The sequence below is a fragment of the Macrobrachium nipponense genome, chromosome 1 (genome assembly GCF_015104395.2).
Source record: "Macrobrachium nipponense isolate FS-2020 chromosome 1, ASM1510439v2, whole genome shotgun sequence".
Lineage (NCBI taxonomy): Eukaryota > Metazoa > Arthropoda > Malacostraca > Decapoda > Palaemonidae > Macrobrachium > Macrobrachium nipponense.
The window spans coordinates 35,301,702-35,317,854 of NC_087200.1; the positions used below are offsets into that span (position 1 = coordinate 35,301,702).

Below are 16,153 nucleotides of genomic sequence, written 5' to 3' on the forward strand. Positions count from 1 at the left end.
GAACTGTATATACTCTGGTAACATACGATCCTGCATATGCGACCCATAAGTTTTCACCCTAAAATAATGATTTGATCACGTATCTCATGTTCAATTTTTTTATACTAAATTACAATAGGCTAACCTCTTTTCCTCCTATTTATATATCCCATCTTTAGTTAAGTTAAAAAGAGTAAAAGAAAGCTAAAAGTATCGTCAGTAATGTTATACTTGTTGTGTAAACGCATACAGCCAGAAACAGCTGATTTGCTATGAACAACTGAATCCGATACTACAGTGGTTTGCTTGCATTTCAACCATCATACCATAGTAAAAAATTGCTGTAGTTATGTTCCAAATGATGCTAAATAGACTAGGACTGATATAATTTTACATTACTATATCCTCATTCGCTATGGAGTAAAGAGTAGCAAGGGCATAAACTGCTAAATTTAAGCTGCTAGTTGTAGCTGAAGCAGAGGAAAAAAAGTTCATCTACTAACGATTATTACCGTGCATCAGTGACTTGGAAACTTCGGTAGAGCACCGTCAAACTCGACCGTAAACAAAATTTGAGAGAAATGTGTTTTAATCAAAACTATTTGGCATGAAAGAACACATTTTACTGTGTTCACTATAATAAAATATAAATATGTAAAGCTCTTAGTATTCTGATGAAATAAAGTGAAAATATAGAACACAATCTGTTGCTCTTCTTTATGCAATAAACATGCCCTCAGCACCGTCTACTAATGAAAAAAATAACAATTTCATTCACAATGATACAAATTCAAGTGATATTTTTACTTCAAAACACTGTATAAAGTAAAATAACCTTGTCCCATATCAATATAGTATCTTGAGATTCATTTACACTGACTAGAGGCAAGAAAACCGCTCTGATTTTACTTTAATACAGCCAAATAAACTTACCTCGCAGTCGTCCTCAGCTGATTTCCAAACCAAAACATTGATTGCTATATTTATATTTTATATAATACAACAATAGTGATATGAAAATACATACAATCTTATTGGATGCAGTGAAGTAAAGCATAACTTTTTAAAGATGCATATTCATTATGTTTGTATTTAAAGATCCATGGTAAAGATGCATATTCATTATGTTTGTATTTGAAGATCCCTGGTAAAGATGCATATTCATTATGTTTGTATTTTATCAAACGATACTAGCATAGTAAATATTACATACGCTAATTTTATATCTCATGTATGATGCGACCCCCTTAAAATTAGCTCCAAAATTAGGTGTTCAAATGTCGCATATGCGAGTATATACGGTAATTGTGTTTTTACATAACCTATAATTTAAGTGAAAATTATATCATCTGGTTAGGCAGTATCCTTGATTAGAATAAGTAATTAGCCATAACAGTACTACAGGCAGTCCCCGGTTATCGGCGATGTGGTTGTACGGCGCTCGTCTAGCGCCATAAAATCGGCGATTTATGCCGCCATAACAGGCCGAGTTCCGGTTATCGGCACCGTAAGGCCTTATGGTGCTGTAACATACCTAACAGAGGTGCCATATTGGTGCTGATAACTGGTTATTGCCACCATAATGGCACTGATAACCAGTTATTGGTGCCATAAATCGCCATGTTTCAGTTAACAGCGGTTTTGACTTATCAGCACACCCCCCCCCACTGCCGATAACCAGGGACTGCTTGTATGGGTAACTATTTTTATATATGTAGTGTACCAAACAACTTAGGATTGGGTACAAACAACAACCTGTGTTAGACAAAAATACTAGTTTAACTATAAGGGTGTGTTACATAGTAAGTTTTTGTTTTATGTAGCCTTTGCATTTAAATGTGACCTGTAATACCTGGATTAGGTAACATACTATACTAGGCTGAGAAAGAACAAATGAACCTAGGATTATAACTAGTTTTTATAACTCTGTAGCCTATCTGTAAGGCTACATACTAGTAAGGTCTTATATAGCCTAGTATATCCTTAAAAATGATGTAAACCAAGAACTGGCAGTACCCTAACCAGTAACCAGAATAAGTAGGTATCCCTTTTTAAGGTAATTTCCTGCTGGTAGCTTAGAAACAGCGTGGCTGAGTATCCGACAAAAGGGTATATTTTCTGTATAGTTTATATCCTAGGTTTTAAATAAGCCTAGAATAAACAGTGGCTTAGAGTAGGTTGAACAAGAATCATCTATGAAATCCTCTTTGCTTAGCTAAACATAGATTATACTAGAAGCATTAACCTAAGCCATATAAAACAATAGCTTTGGTTAGTTAAACAAATTAGTTCATAGAAGGTTAGTCTGAATGGCATGATAATTTATAATTAAAATTTCACATAGCCATTGCAAAAGGAGTATAGCTTAAGTAATAATAGCCATATACAGGTCTCAAAACTAACCTAAACCTCAAGGGGGTTAAGTAAAAACCTCTAAAGATGGAATATGCTAATGATACAGGGATTCACTGCAGTGTCCCTTTTTAAAAACAATTTACATACTAATTACTTTTTATTTATTTTTTTCTTCAAATTGCTGTTTACTTTTTGTCAGTGGGCACGGCCAATACCACCTACGATGAGGATGAGCATAGTCCTTGTAAAAAACAAGAACTTGCTTGGTCACCAGATATAATAATAATATAATTACAATAAATTTTATTGTCAGCTCAAGGCCATATACATGGAATATACAAAGTACAGAGTAACATACACAATCTAGATACATTATAAAAAATGAAAGTACAGCAATATCCACACAGTTGCTGAAGTAGTAAAAAAGTAATCATAATACTAGTAATATTAATCATAATACTAGTAATATAACAATAATGTTGAGAAAATAATAATAATTATGATAAAATAATGAAAAAAAAAGCATTGAGAGTTGTAATTGTTAGTGCACAGATTGTATAAATTAAATTCCAGCTCAAGACCTATGTAGTGTGCTCCTGGTAGTAATTCATAAAAAAGAAACTACTGTTAAGCTGTCTCAGTGAGTCCTAGGGTTCAGCAAAGGTGAGAAAGGGGGAGATTATATCATCTGGCAGAACTCCGGCAGCAAATATTTAACCCTCTCAGAAGAGCTATGTTTGGGCTAAAACCCAGTAACAGTCCCCAGTACCTCCCAGGTTAACCCTGCGGAGGAAATAGTTTCTTCAACTGGAGGTCATTTTCTTAGAAAAGAATATGGTGTGGATATTGCTACTGAAATTACCTTACTGAACCCAGAAAGATTAGGGATACAACTTGCAGCCAACCATGGGAGAAACCTTCCAGAAGGAAGTCATTCTCCCATGCAGCTTTCAGAAGCTGAACAGTATCCTTTCCCCAAAAGGGATACAAGGATTCACCTAACCACAATTGAAATTAGTACTACATTTTCGGAGGGGTATAGTAACTCACCCAGGACCTCTGCCCCCCTGGGTAACAGACAATTATAGTTCAGCTGTGGATGTTCACTCAGATTATGCAAGCTCCCCAAAAGGGATGGACAGTTTACAGCATTGGATCAATTCCATAAGGAAATTTGAGTAACATCTAAGATGCCCTTGCCACATAACGGCAATATATTATAGACATATTGCATGATTCTGAATGTGAAATTGAAGAGAGAAAGTCAGTGATGTACACTCCAAAGTGTAAAAGTACTGCATCTTCCAACCGTAAAGGGAGAGGGGAAACATTCTGCCCAAACAAGGTCCAAGATTAGAATTCCAACTGGAGGAACCAACAAAATGCCTGGTTCAGACTACAAAACTTCTGACCAGAATATAACAAGGGCTCCAGTATCCTCCCTGATGATACTGGATAATCATTGGTTAGATGCCTCGATGTGCATTTTCTCTCCTGATGGAAAATATCTAATAATAATGAGAAAAAAACCACAAAGTTATACATGTGGCGTTTAGGGACAGGACAGCATTCCTTAATACAAAATAGTACCTAATACTATCTTCACCATAGAGAAACCTCAAAAGGAAGCTGTTCTCTTACCTGGGAATATAGCATTGAAAGCTGTAGGTGACACCCTTAACCAGGTCAATGGAAAATGGACCTATACTCCCATTACAATCCCCAACTTGCTCACCAAGTACCCCAAGCCTTCTATCCCTTCACTAATAAAATAATCAATCATGTCAATGACAGAACTAAAACCATTTGCCCAATCCTCCAGGTTTTGAAAAATTCCACCAAGGAATGGGCAATGCTTCAACTTCCTTTTGAAAGAAAAAAGCTCACCTTAGATGTAGCTACTCAGCAATTTGGGACTCCTACAAGAAGATTATTAGAGGAGACAACTTCAGAATTCTGTGCTAGAAGACAACTTAGTATCTTAAGATCTTCCACATTGCTAGAAGCCGCCACCAAAAGGCTTCAAGGTGAGTCCCAAACAATTTTTGCTGATGTGGCTAAGAGTTTTACGAGGACCAAATGGGAAGCACTCTGTGACTTTTTAGACTAGTGCATAAAAGTGTGAATGGAAACATTGGAAGGCTCCAACAAGTCACTTCTCAATGTGACTGCTTTATTACAGCCTAACCCCTTCAGTAAGGACTTGTTTTGAGGATTCTACTGTAAAACAACTCAACAAGCAAGCACTCTTAACAAAATTATAGTGTACACTCCTGAGCAAAGGAGAATTTGGCAAACAAAAAGACCGAAATTTCCTTTTACCCAATCCAAAAATGAATTACCCTACTCATAACAACACGCTGTCACTACATCTTCATTCACTCCACTGCTTGCTCTTTCTCCCTTCTTTTCATATGTAATGTGTAACATATTACACATTGATCAAAAATAATATAAGCTTTCAGTCACCTCCAAAAGTTTTCCTCATGAACAGGTAGATGGCCAAAAGGAACAACAACCACCACATCAGCAAGGACATCCTTTTCACAAGGTCCAAAAGCCATCTCATTAAGGAAAAGCAATGGCCAAAATGCCTATCAAGGGAGAAGGTAGAGGAATATGGGGATAGCAATAGGGATTGTTGGGTCGGCGGTTGGCTTCAAAGATACCACAGAGAATGGGAATCTTCTCCTCAGGGACACAGCATTACAGTCAACCCCTGTATTTGTGTTCCCCAGATTCACAGATTTTTCCATTTCTGTTGAGCCTATTATAAATTATTCGCGAAAATTTTAGCAATTCACAGCCTTTTCCGTTGATAAATATCCACTAATTAGTGTATTTTGTTGCTATTTTCATGACCAAATACATTTTTATGATACAAAATTTTTTTTACCAATTTTCAAATATTATTACTGTACCAATTTTCAAATATTAATACTGTATTTGTATAATAAGATTAAAATAACAAAAATTAGTTTCTCTCTCTCTCTCTCTCTCTCTCTCTCTCTCTCTCTCTCTCTCTCTCTCTCTCTCTCTCTCTCTCTCTCTCTCTCAGGAAAAGATACGCACTACATACTGCTAATTTAAGTCTAACTAATTGGTATTAACACATATGCACACTTTGTGTGTGTTCATAGTGTTTTTAAAATGCTAGTAAAGGTAATACATCTTTGGAAGACAAAAAACAAATTATTTAGTTGTCAGTCACTAGTAAAGAGAAATAGATTTCTCTGTGTTTTGGCAGGATAGGTAGCAGTATGTGTGTATATATCTTTTAAGGGTACTAATGTTTAAGATGACCTTGAAATTATATTGATAATATAATTTCAAAGATTAATACAGTACTAATAGGTTAATAATTTAAGGTATATTTGATGTAGGATGTTATTTAAGGTATGAATTTGGTATTTGAACTTTCAAGATGGACAATTATAAGCATTTTTAAAGGGGATTCTAAGTATTTGCGGATTTTAAATATTCACGGAAAGTCTGGTACACATCCCCTAGAATGCGGGTTGTCCACTGTATTCTATGGGCTGGGATGGAAATGTTCTCATCCCCCCACTTGTGGCAGGATTACAAGCCAAAACCAAAAAACTCAAAACCACACTTGTACTTACCACACACTCAGGGTGAAGAGCTGACCTGCTGTCCAGTGGATATAGTTAGGCAAGGCTAGCCTTCGTAACACAATACACAACCAAACAAGGACAACAATCACGCAACAATTCAATAACTATACAACAAAAGACCATTGCACAGATGATCACTATCAACACCAAAAAACAATAACACAACAAGTCAACACACGCCTACAAAACCAAGGAACCACAACACTCAACAACTCACAACTCCAACAACTCATCTACAACACAACAGAACTCAAGCACAACAAACCCAACAACAGCTTCAAAACACAAAATAACTGACCATCAATATTAAGACTGCCAAAAAAACCAACTATCCACCACAGGTTCTGATCACTCTCTCTCACGCAACCCTCATAGACGTTGTCAAATTTAAACTACCATCATTACTCATCCATAACCTTTATAGAGGTTCTCTCAAAAACCAGACCCCTCTCTGGAAGATTATGTGCAGAAGGGCTTGTTAAAGGAAGCTATGGAGAAACGTGCGCATATTAGCCACCAAGCTCATCTCGTAAGTGTTCCCAAAAAGGATTCCTCCAAATGAAGAGTGATCCTCGACCTACTATCAACATTGAACAAGCACATTGTTTGCCATAAATTTTGGATGAGTACAGTTGCCCAAGTACGTTCAGTCATTCCAAAAGGGACTTTGACAGTTTCTATAGATCTGAAAGACATACTGGCACGTCCCTATCTCCGCTCCCTTCCTCCCCTTCCTAGGGTTCTGGATAAGAAAAGATACATACAGGTTCACAGTCATGCCTTTGGGACTTAACATTGCTCCAAGAATTTTTACAAAGATCAGGTGTATGAGCTGTTGTGGGAAAGAAGAGGTGTGTTGAGTCAAGGTGATGAGGACTTTGGGACAGCCAGGTTGCCCGAGTTCCATATTCAACTGACTGACGACACGCCAATTTATCATACCCAACATTTCCTGGCTCTGGTAACGTGAGAGACTGAAAAGCAGTGTGAAGAGTTAGAAAGGATGTGAGTAATTGAACCTTGTAAGAGTGCTTGGAATAGTCCAATTGTACTGGTAAGAAAGCCTCATGGAAGACTTAAGAATATGTATTGATTATAAGAGTAAATGAATAGTAACATTGAAAGAATGATTTCCTATGTGCGTGGTATCCGACTGTGTACACAGTATGCATGGGATGAAGGTGTTTAGTAAGAGGTTATTATCAGATGCCAATGGTGGAAGATTACTGGCCAATAACTGCCTTCTCAATTACAAAAAAACAGTATCAGTTCTGCAATCTGTTTTTGATTGTGTTGGTGTTTCTTGACATTTTGGTTATGATTAAGACCATAAAAGAGCACAAGAGACTGGTGCAGGCAGTGTTGAAGAAGCTAGAGAAAGTGGGGGTGAAAGTCAAGATAAGTGAGAGTGAGTTGGGTGTACGAAGAGCAGAAAAGTTTTGAGAGAGTGAGAAATTTCCCTCGGCCCAGGACCTAACAAGAATTGCATTGATTTTGGGACCGATCGATTTTGGAAGGAATTTTATGGAAAATTGTTTGGGGATTGCAAAGCCGTTGTCAGAATGGACATCCTTGTGAGGTGGGATGAAAAGATGGTGAAAGCATTTGAGAAGTTGAAAGGGGAGATGGTGAAGGATGTGAAGTTGGCATACCCTGACTACAGTACAGATGCCATTAAGTTAGAATTGTATACAGATGCAAGTGAAGTGTCAATGGGTGGATGTTTGATGCAAAAACTAGAGTCAATGGGCATCGGGGAGTTTTGGATAACTTATTCGAAGCCTAGCAGTTAAGTGAGAGAGTGCAGTAATACCTCAATCTTACACGATTTGAGTTGTGCAAATTCACAATACGTAGTGCAAACTTTTCATTGGAACCTAACTAATTATCATATGCGATTATTTCACAGACACTCAAATGCAACATTTTCAAATCCAGGAAAAATCCTGCAAAAGTGCTTGTTTAATTTTTTATGTAATTTATAAGATTCCTAGTTTTATGGGTAAATTAAATAACAGTAAATAATATAAAAATAATAATAATTTCTCTCTCTCTCTCTCTCTCTTCTCTCTCTATCTCTCTCTCTCTCTCTCTCTCTCTCTCTCTCTCTCTCTCTCTCTCTCTCTCTTACTGAGATGAGAGAATTTTTATGGTACATGTATGTATTATGTTAATTTATTAATATTTTCAAATATTATTGATAATAATAATATAACTGTCATTACAAAATTCTTATGAGATAATATTTTAAAGAAATAACCTTTCCATTCCACCTTTAAAAACAACTCTCTCTCTCATACTGAGATGAGAGAATTTTATGGTAGTACATGTATGTATATTAATATTTTCAAATATTTTATTAATAATAATAATAATAATAATAACATACTGTAACTAATTACAAAATGATGTGTATAACAAATTCTTTCCCCTCGTCTTTCTTTTTAACTCCACCAGAAGCTCGAAGTCCAGAGTTGTCAAATATGTTAAGCAATAATGTGACAGGAGGGGGGAGTGTTGCCAATTAGCAGTCAATGATTTTTGCATAATTTTCTCTCTCTCTCTCTCTCTCTCTCTCTCTCTCTCTCTCTCTCTCTCATTCTAGTTAGTGGTAGATAATTTTTAATTGATCTATTTTTACCTTTACCATCTAGAACTGTAAAAGGGATTTTGACGAAGGAAAAATCTATTTCTGGGTGATTGGCTCGTGTCGCCCTATGAAAGGATCCTTAATATCATTCTTTCTAGGCAAAATTAATCTAAAATTACCAGAGAAAAACAAAATTAAGAAAATGTCAGTAAAACTGACTCGCTCACTCTTTAAAAGAAGTGTCGGTATGAGAATAGGGGCGAGTGAGAACACTACCACGAGACATTCACCAATTAGACCTTCCAATCAGAATCCCCACAAGAGAGAGCTGATACCAACGGGCGATGCGGCCGTTACTACTACTACTAGGGGACGCCACGGACAGCAGCGCCCCTAGCGGTCATCCTTAATCTAAGAACATCTTGTCCTGCAGGGGGGGGCAATCAATACAGGGTGGGTTTCATAGGGCGACACGAGCCAATCACCCAGAAATAGATTTTTCCTTCGTCAAAATCCCTTTTCTGGGCTCAGCTCGTGTCGGCCTATGAAAGAGTACCAGAGAAACAGACAAGATGGGAAAAAGGACAAATGAAAAACAGTGTAAAATGAGGAATATAATATAAGTAAATCAGTTATTATAGTATATAAACTAAGTACTTAAGGCTAACTTATTTTAAACAATGACATAAAAGAAAGTTAGTAATGTAAAGTACTTAAAATTACAGTAAACATAGTAAAGTACAAAAATGCAGTGTAATTTAACAAAATAGATTTACTTAGATAACTATTTACAAAATATACAAACACATTGTGTCCTACCCTAGCATAAAAATAAGGGTAGGTACACTGAAGTACATTATCAGTACAAAGTGTGGATGTCCCTAGCAAAAAAAAATAAGGGACAATCCACTAATATGATCTCAGCGGCTAAGGCTAGAATATCCGAGTAACATGGCGATAGGGTGAGGCATGTTGGATGAGGTAGGTAGAGAGGAGACCTGGATCTATACTACGACTACTATACAGTATCAGGGGAAACAATGTTTCCCGCTGCTACTGCAGAAAATTTTAAAGATTCCAAGGACTTTAGATAATGACGTTTAAAGACTGTCGGAGATTTCCATCCAGTATACTTTTTAAGATCCTCAAAGTTCATATGTTGAAAGTAATTAATTGAGGTGGCTACTCCCCTGATGTCATGTGCTTTTGGAAATGAATCAGGATTGGCTTGTTTAATGAAGTAAAGGATTTGTTGCCTAATACCTTTTACTGATAAAGTACCACCTTTTTCTCTCATGAAGAGAGAACCTGAGGATCTTGAGGATGTACGAGATAGAAAGGCTCTTAAAGTTGATACTGGGCAGAGAGAAGGGTCTTGCGGAAGTGGGATGACTTTCCAAGGGGCCCACCTTGCAAGAGGATCCTCATTTTTAGCCAAAAAACTACGATCCGGAGCAAGCAGAACTTCTCCTGAGGGGAGGAATTCCACATGACCCGCATCTCTGGATAGAGCCGACAGTTCTGAAATTCTAGCTCCTGAAGCTAGGCTTAGTAAGAATAATGTCTTTCTAAGAAGCATTGTGAATGTACAAGACGAGTTGTCAGTATCTGATGCTAGTTTGAGGACATCATTTAAGAACCATGAGACTGCAGTAGGCCTTTGAGAAGGTCTAAGTCTAGCACAGGCTTTGGGTATAGACGTAAAATAAGATTCAGTCAGATCTATCTGGAAACCTAACTGAAAGATCTTCTTCAAAGCCGATTTATGAGTAGTAATAGTGCTAGCTGCTAAACCTTTTTCAAACAAGGATCTGGAAAAAGGATATAGCTAAATTAACTGTCATGGTTGTAGTGTTTGATTCTTTCAGGAAGGATGCTAATTTTTTAACAGCTGAGTCATATTGTCTAATAGTTGAATCTCTCTTATCTGATTCTAGGAAGAGGATGTTTTGTGGATCAATGTTAGCATCTTTATTAGCCGCAAACTTCATGAAGTCCATAAAGTTAGGGTCTGAAGAATTCCTGAGGAAGCGAACACAGTCCTCATTTGTACTGATTGTGACAGCTTGGGATTGGGAATCCGTTGAGGTCGGAGACCCAATTCCAGAAGCAGAGGATACCAGTTGCTCTTGGGCCAGTCTGGAGCAATCAGGGCTACTATTCCCTTGAAAGTCCTCAGCTTGCTCAAGACTTTCAAGAGAAGATTCACTGGAGGAAAAGCATAAATTTTTCTCCACTGATCCCAATCTAACGACAGGCGTCCGTGGCATAAGCCAGAGGGTCCAGGTTGGGGGCCACATAGCAAGGGAGCTTGTGGTTCGCTTGTGAGGCGAAGAGATCTACTTGGAGACCTGGGACTCTCCGGCATATCCACCGGAATGACCCGCGTCTAGGGACCATTCTGATTCCAGAGGGACTGACCGGGACAAGGCGTCTGCTATCACATTTCTTACCCCCGCCAGGTGAGTGGCGGACAGATGCCATTTGTGTTTGTTTGCTAGGGCAAAGATGGCTATCATGACATGGTTCACATGCTTGGATTTGGACCCTCCTCTGTTGATGCAATGAACTACCACTGCACTGTCCAAACTAGTCTTAGATGAGACTTTTCGGGGGAAGAAGTCTCTTCAGGGTAAGAAATACTGCCATTGCTTCCAGAACGTTTATGTGGAGCTGGCGGAATTGAACTGACCAAGTCCCCTGAACCTGTTTGAACTGAGAATATCCCCCCACCCGGACAGGGAGGCATCCGTGTGAATGGTTAACACTGGAAGGGGATATTGAAGGGGTACCCGCTTGGCCAGTTCTTTACTTTTGTCCATGGACGGAGTTGATTGCGAAGGATCTGTGGAATTACTGACAACTTGTCTCGAGATTTGGCGTTTGCTCTCGATCGCCAAACTCGATTTATATCTTTTAGCCTTGCTTTCAGGAGGATATCTGTCACTGAAGCAAACTGAAGGGAACCTAGGATTCTTTCCTGGCTTCTCCTTGATGTTTGCTTGCATTTGAGAAAATGTCTGACAGACTTTGCTATCTCTTTCCGTTTGGACACTGGAATTGACAGATTGTGGGAAGACAAATCCCATTGGATTCCTAGCCACTGAAAACGAGACTCCGGAGTAAGTCTGGATTTCATTTTGTTTATCTGGAACCCCAGATGTTCCAGAAATTGAACTACCTTTTTGGTGGCTTTGAGGCATTCCTCGACTGTTGGTGCCCAGATCAACCAATCGTCGAGGTATGCTGCTATCATTATTCCCTGAGCTCTCAATTGCTGCACAACTACTACTGCTATTTTCGTGAATACCCTGGGGGCTACATTCAGACCGAAGGGCATCACTTTGAATGAGAATGTCTGATTTCCTAGCCTGAATCCTAGGAATGGGCGGAAGTGTCTGGCTATAGGGATATGATAGTATGCGTCTGTAAGATCGATGGAGCATGTGACGGCTCCACGAGGAAGTAAGGTCCTTACTTGCGAGAGGGTAAGCATTTTGAACTTGTCGCAACGAATGAAAGAGTTTAGCCTTGACAAGTCTAAGATTACCCTTCTTTTTGTTGAGCCTTTCTTTGGCACGCTGAAGAAGCGACCTTGAAATTTTAGATGCTTGACTCTCGCAATAGCTCCTTTCTGAAGGAGTTCCTCCGCATAATCTGTCAATTCCTTTGATGGTACTTGGCGGAATGATTTGATTGGAGGGGGATCTTTGATCTAACTCCAACCCAATCCCTTGGACACTATGCTCTGTGCCCAATTGCTGAACCCCCACCTGTGACGGAAGAGGAACAGCCTCCCTCCTACCTGGGGAGCCCCTCATTGTTGATGGGCGGGTTGACCACCACGCCCTCCTCTGAACTGCTTACTCCTTGCCGCCCTCCCTGTGCCACGCTGGCGAAAGTGGCCTCTCGCCCTACCTCTCGATTGCCTATTAAAGGGAGGGTAAGCCTGACCTTCATACATAGGGTTGAAGGCCGGCGAGAGTGCGTAGGAGGTCGAGGGTTGGGACTGAGGACAGCAGGAGGATGGGCTGGGTCTGCTTGGATGTAGAAGGTTTGTCCCTGTTGGGTAACCGGGACGGCCTGAACGAATTGCTGCTGTTGCTGGTGTTTCTGGTAAGGCTGGAACCTTTTACCAGACTTCTTTGGTTTCTTACCAGCAGTAGGGGCGGATTCTTGCTTCCTCTTAGATGAGATACCCCACCTAGCTCTAAGGCTCTGGTTGAGCCTAGCAGCCTCGTGGTGTACCTCATTTACAGCGGACTCTGGGAAGAGATCCGCTCCCCACATGCTGGAAGCCAGGAGTCTATTAGGTTCGTGCCTAATAGTGCACTCCTGCAGAACGTGCTTTCGGCAATTCCTCCTAGCTTGGAAGAAGTCGAAAGCATCCGTCTGAACCGTCTGAAGCTGGGACTTGGCCAGAATCTTAAACAAAGGTTCCGTGCCATACGAGAGAGCAGCCATCTCTGTGATAATCAGAGAATTGAGGGACCTGCCAAACCTAGTTCGAGCGTCGAACTCTGCCTGAATCAAGGAATCAGGCAGCCTTGGGAGCTTTTCGCCGAACTGGTCCATAGCACAGTCCGGTTTGAGCTTACCAAGCGTGAACGTGGCTGGCAAGTTCTCCCACAATTCTCCGAAAGCTGGGAAGAGCGGAGAAGTAGACTCTGCTTCCCTCAGCTGTGGCATGGGCTCATCCTTGAGGACTGCCTGAAGAGTCGTTTCTACTATTTTTGTAGCGAACGGAAGAGAAGCCTCCTCCTCCGTCGCAAAAATAGTAAAAGGACTCTTGAAAGCCTGGAGCTTGGTGTTGGTACACTCCCAGTCCTCAAGGCAGTGAACCCATTCGCGTTGAGCGTGATCTCTACTATAGAGAACGTTCTCCCTGGAGATCTTGTCCTCCCTAGTGAGCGCCGCTACGGTCAGCCTAGCATAACCAATGAAAGGCTGCGTCAATCCCGGAGGATAAAACTCGAAGTCCTCAATCCTTCGAGTTCCACACTCCGGGACAGAGATCATACCATCTTTGAACGGAGCGTAAGCGGCCACTCTCCATGGGTTCTCCATGGAGAAAGGTGGTAGTGACTCATAAGGTGGAAGCTGGAAAATACCAGCACTTGCTACTGGGGAGACTGGAAGAGGAGCCTGAGAAAGCCCAGCTACTCGGTCCTCATTCTCTCTAACTCTGTTAGAGAGATCTTGGATGGACTGGCCCGACTGAGACAGAGTGTTCGACAGTTGTGCGAACATCTGCTCGAACTTTGTTCCTAGGGCGGAGACTTGTGAGCCAACCATCTCACCTACCTGTTGCATCACCACTGCTGAGAAAGCAGTGGGATCAAAGGTGCTAGGTCCCGCTACTCCAACCGGCGTTGCCGGAGTGGATGCGGTGGAGGCCGGAGAAGGCATTGGCTCGGCGGGAGCGCGAGCCTTCTCCTTAGAAGACTTGCTTCTAGAGCTCTTTGAATATGAAGAGCTCGGCTTAGCCTTCACCGCGTCAGCATAGGAAGTCGAAGACTTCTTAGCTGAAGAAGACGACGACGACTTTTTAGAAGTCGTCTTAACCAGGGTCTTCGGTTCTCTCTGTCCCTTCACCTTTGGGGGTACAGAGAGAGCGGGAGAGCGGGTAGGGATCTCAGATCCCAAAAAGCCTTGGAAAGAAGCAGTAGAAGAAGGGACAGGAGAAGATCCAGGAGCGCCCAAGGAAAGACCTTGGGCACCCGACACACCTACCTCAACCAACAAATCCTCAGCACCTACCGCCATAGGCTCAATATTAAGGTCCAAGGTTGCGACGTCCGGGACCGACTCTTGCGTGGCCCCGACCCCGAAAGACTGCTGCATCTCCTGCTGGATGGAGGCTATGAGAGGGGCTGCGGATATGGGGTCAACATACCCTGTTGACTTGCCACCGGGGAAGATCTGAACGGCCAGCTTCTTGTCCAATATGTAAGGCTGGCCTTTGGCGGCGTTCTTCCCGAAGCCGCCCACCCACGCTTTCAGGGTTGCTAGGGCGACTTCCCTCACACCGGCAGCCTGAAAGAGAAGGCGAAATGAGCTTCTAATGGCGGAGCGGGGTTAACAAGCTTATGACTAAGTGTTGTTAGTAAAACGATAAAAAAGTGTATAATCGACTTACCCCCTCCACCAGCTGACTGGCCAGGTCGTAACAGATGGCGCAGGCTTCCGGGTGCCAGACGATCATGTCGTTGTAAGGCGTGGCACACGGAGCGTGAGACCTGCACTCATCGTGGGCGCAGGGTCGTACAACGTCGCGTTGCCCCCAACCCCAAGGACCTGACAGTTGGTAGCCTGTAAGTGGAAAGATACATAAGTATCAGGAGAACACTTACAGCCTAACAGTTGCTCCGCTGGTGCCGGAGCGAGAAAGTTAGATTAAACCAGAGCCCCGCCATAATACGTGTGGTAGTAATATGGTTGGTTTGTCCAAGGCTACGCCGGAGACAAGAGATAGAATCCAACCAGGTGTGGTGGTGAAATGAAACCACGACGGACAACGGCGGAGATGGTATACATATAAAATAAATATAATTATAGAAATCATCGTAAAACTAGGGTATATCCTTAAAAATAACAATAATTATCAAACCTTTCCCCTCCCGTCTACTAGAAGAGTGCCCGGGTAAGAAGCAAGCTCCCTTCCGGTAGCGGGGGAGAAAGGTAAGGATATAGTAGGCAAGCAATAGACCACTAGTAGTGACCACCCCGCCCGCTGGCGGAGCCAGTAATCTATAACCAAAGGTGCCCCGGCTGCGGCGGAAGGCTCCGTTCGTTACAGAGGGGGAAAGGTGGCTGAGCAACTGGGGAGGGGGGGGAGGGTTCTCGGCGTAACACGGCGGGAGAGAGAGAGGGGGGGGGTGGCCTACTCCTCCCCGTCCCAACAACTACCCGCTCGGTGACCCGGTACCCGATGAGTGGTCGCCCTATACCCCATCTGGGGAGAACCCCTGGCCTTCTCAAAGAGGGAGGGAGGAAGGCAACTGAGGTTGTCATGGCAACCAAGGGATCCCCCAGACCCCTCCCTATACCTGGGAGGGAGGGAAGGGGAAGGGTAAGGTGCGAAGGAACACGTGACCGCAAGTGGCCTAAGCCGCGATAGCAACACAACCGTGAAAGGGCCACGTGAACCAGATGTACCAATACATGGGACATGCACCTAGGCTAGCCTAACACCCTAAATAGAATTAAAATTACATCGTAAAGATGGAAAAGACACTTTAGGAGAAGAAACAGAAGCCCAGGAGGGGGCAAACTGTTCCGAGGAACAGAAGCCTACTCGGAGCCAGCGATAGCCGATGAAGAGCAAGAGCCGGGATGCTGGGCTAGAACACAGAATAGCCCTAAATACCAAACTAAGAGAAATGGTAAAAGGGCTAACCTAGCTAAAAAGGCGATGTAAAAAACGATGAACGTGATATAGTAAGCCCATAAGTATAAGAAGTCCCAGTATGGAAGACCGGGAATTCTTAACGAGGCAGCATGGCGCCGCCACGAGTCGACCGGGAAACCGTATATGACCTATTAGAAGGAAAATACTGGTTCCTGGAAGACTAAAATACGGTAAAACACTACT

General features: G+C 41.8%; 2 protein-coding genes across 2 annotated transcripts in view; both read right to left on the reverse strand.

Moving 5' to 3' along the window:
• LOC135219231 (protein C12orf4 homolog) overlaps window positions 1–16,153 on the reverse strand; it is a 116,787-nt gene that overhangs the window by 4,705 nt on the left and 95,929 nt on the right. The gene's annotated exons all lie outside the window — the stretch shown is intronic.
• LOC135220039 (uncharacterized) lies at window positions 4,800–14,814 on the reverse strand. Its single transcript, XM_064257370.1, has 4 exons — window positions 14,699–14,814; window positions 12,514–14,595; window positions 6,734–6,943; window positions 4,800–4,928 (listed from the first exon to the last, which is right to left on the reverse strand). Exons 1-4 carry the CDS (start codon window positions 14,762–14,764, stop codon window positions 4,800–4,802), a joined length of 2,487 nt encoding a protein of 828 aa, XP_064113440.1. The 5' UTR covers window positions 14,765–14,814.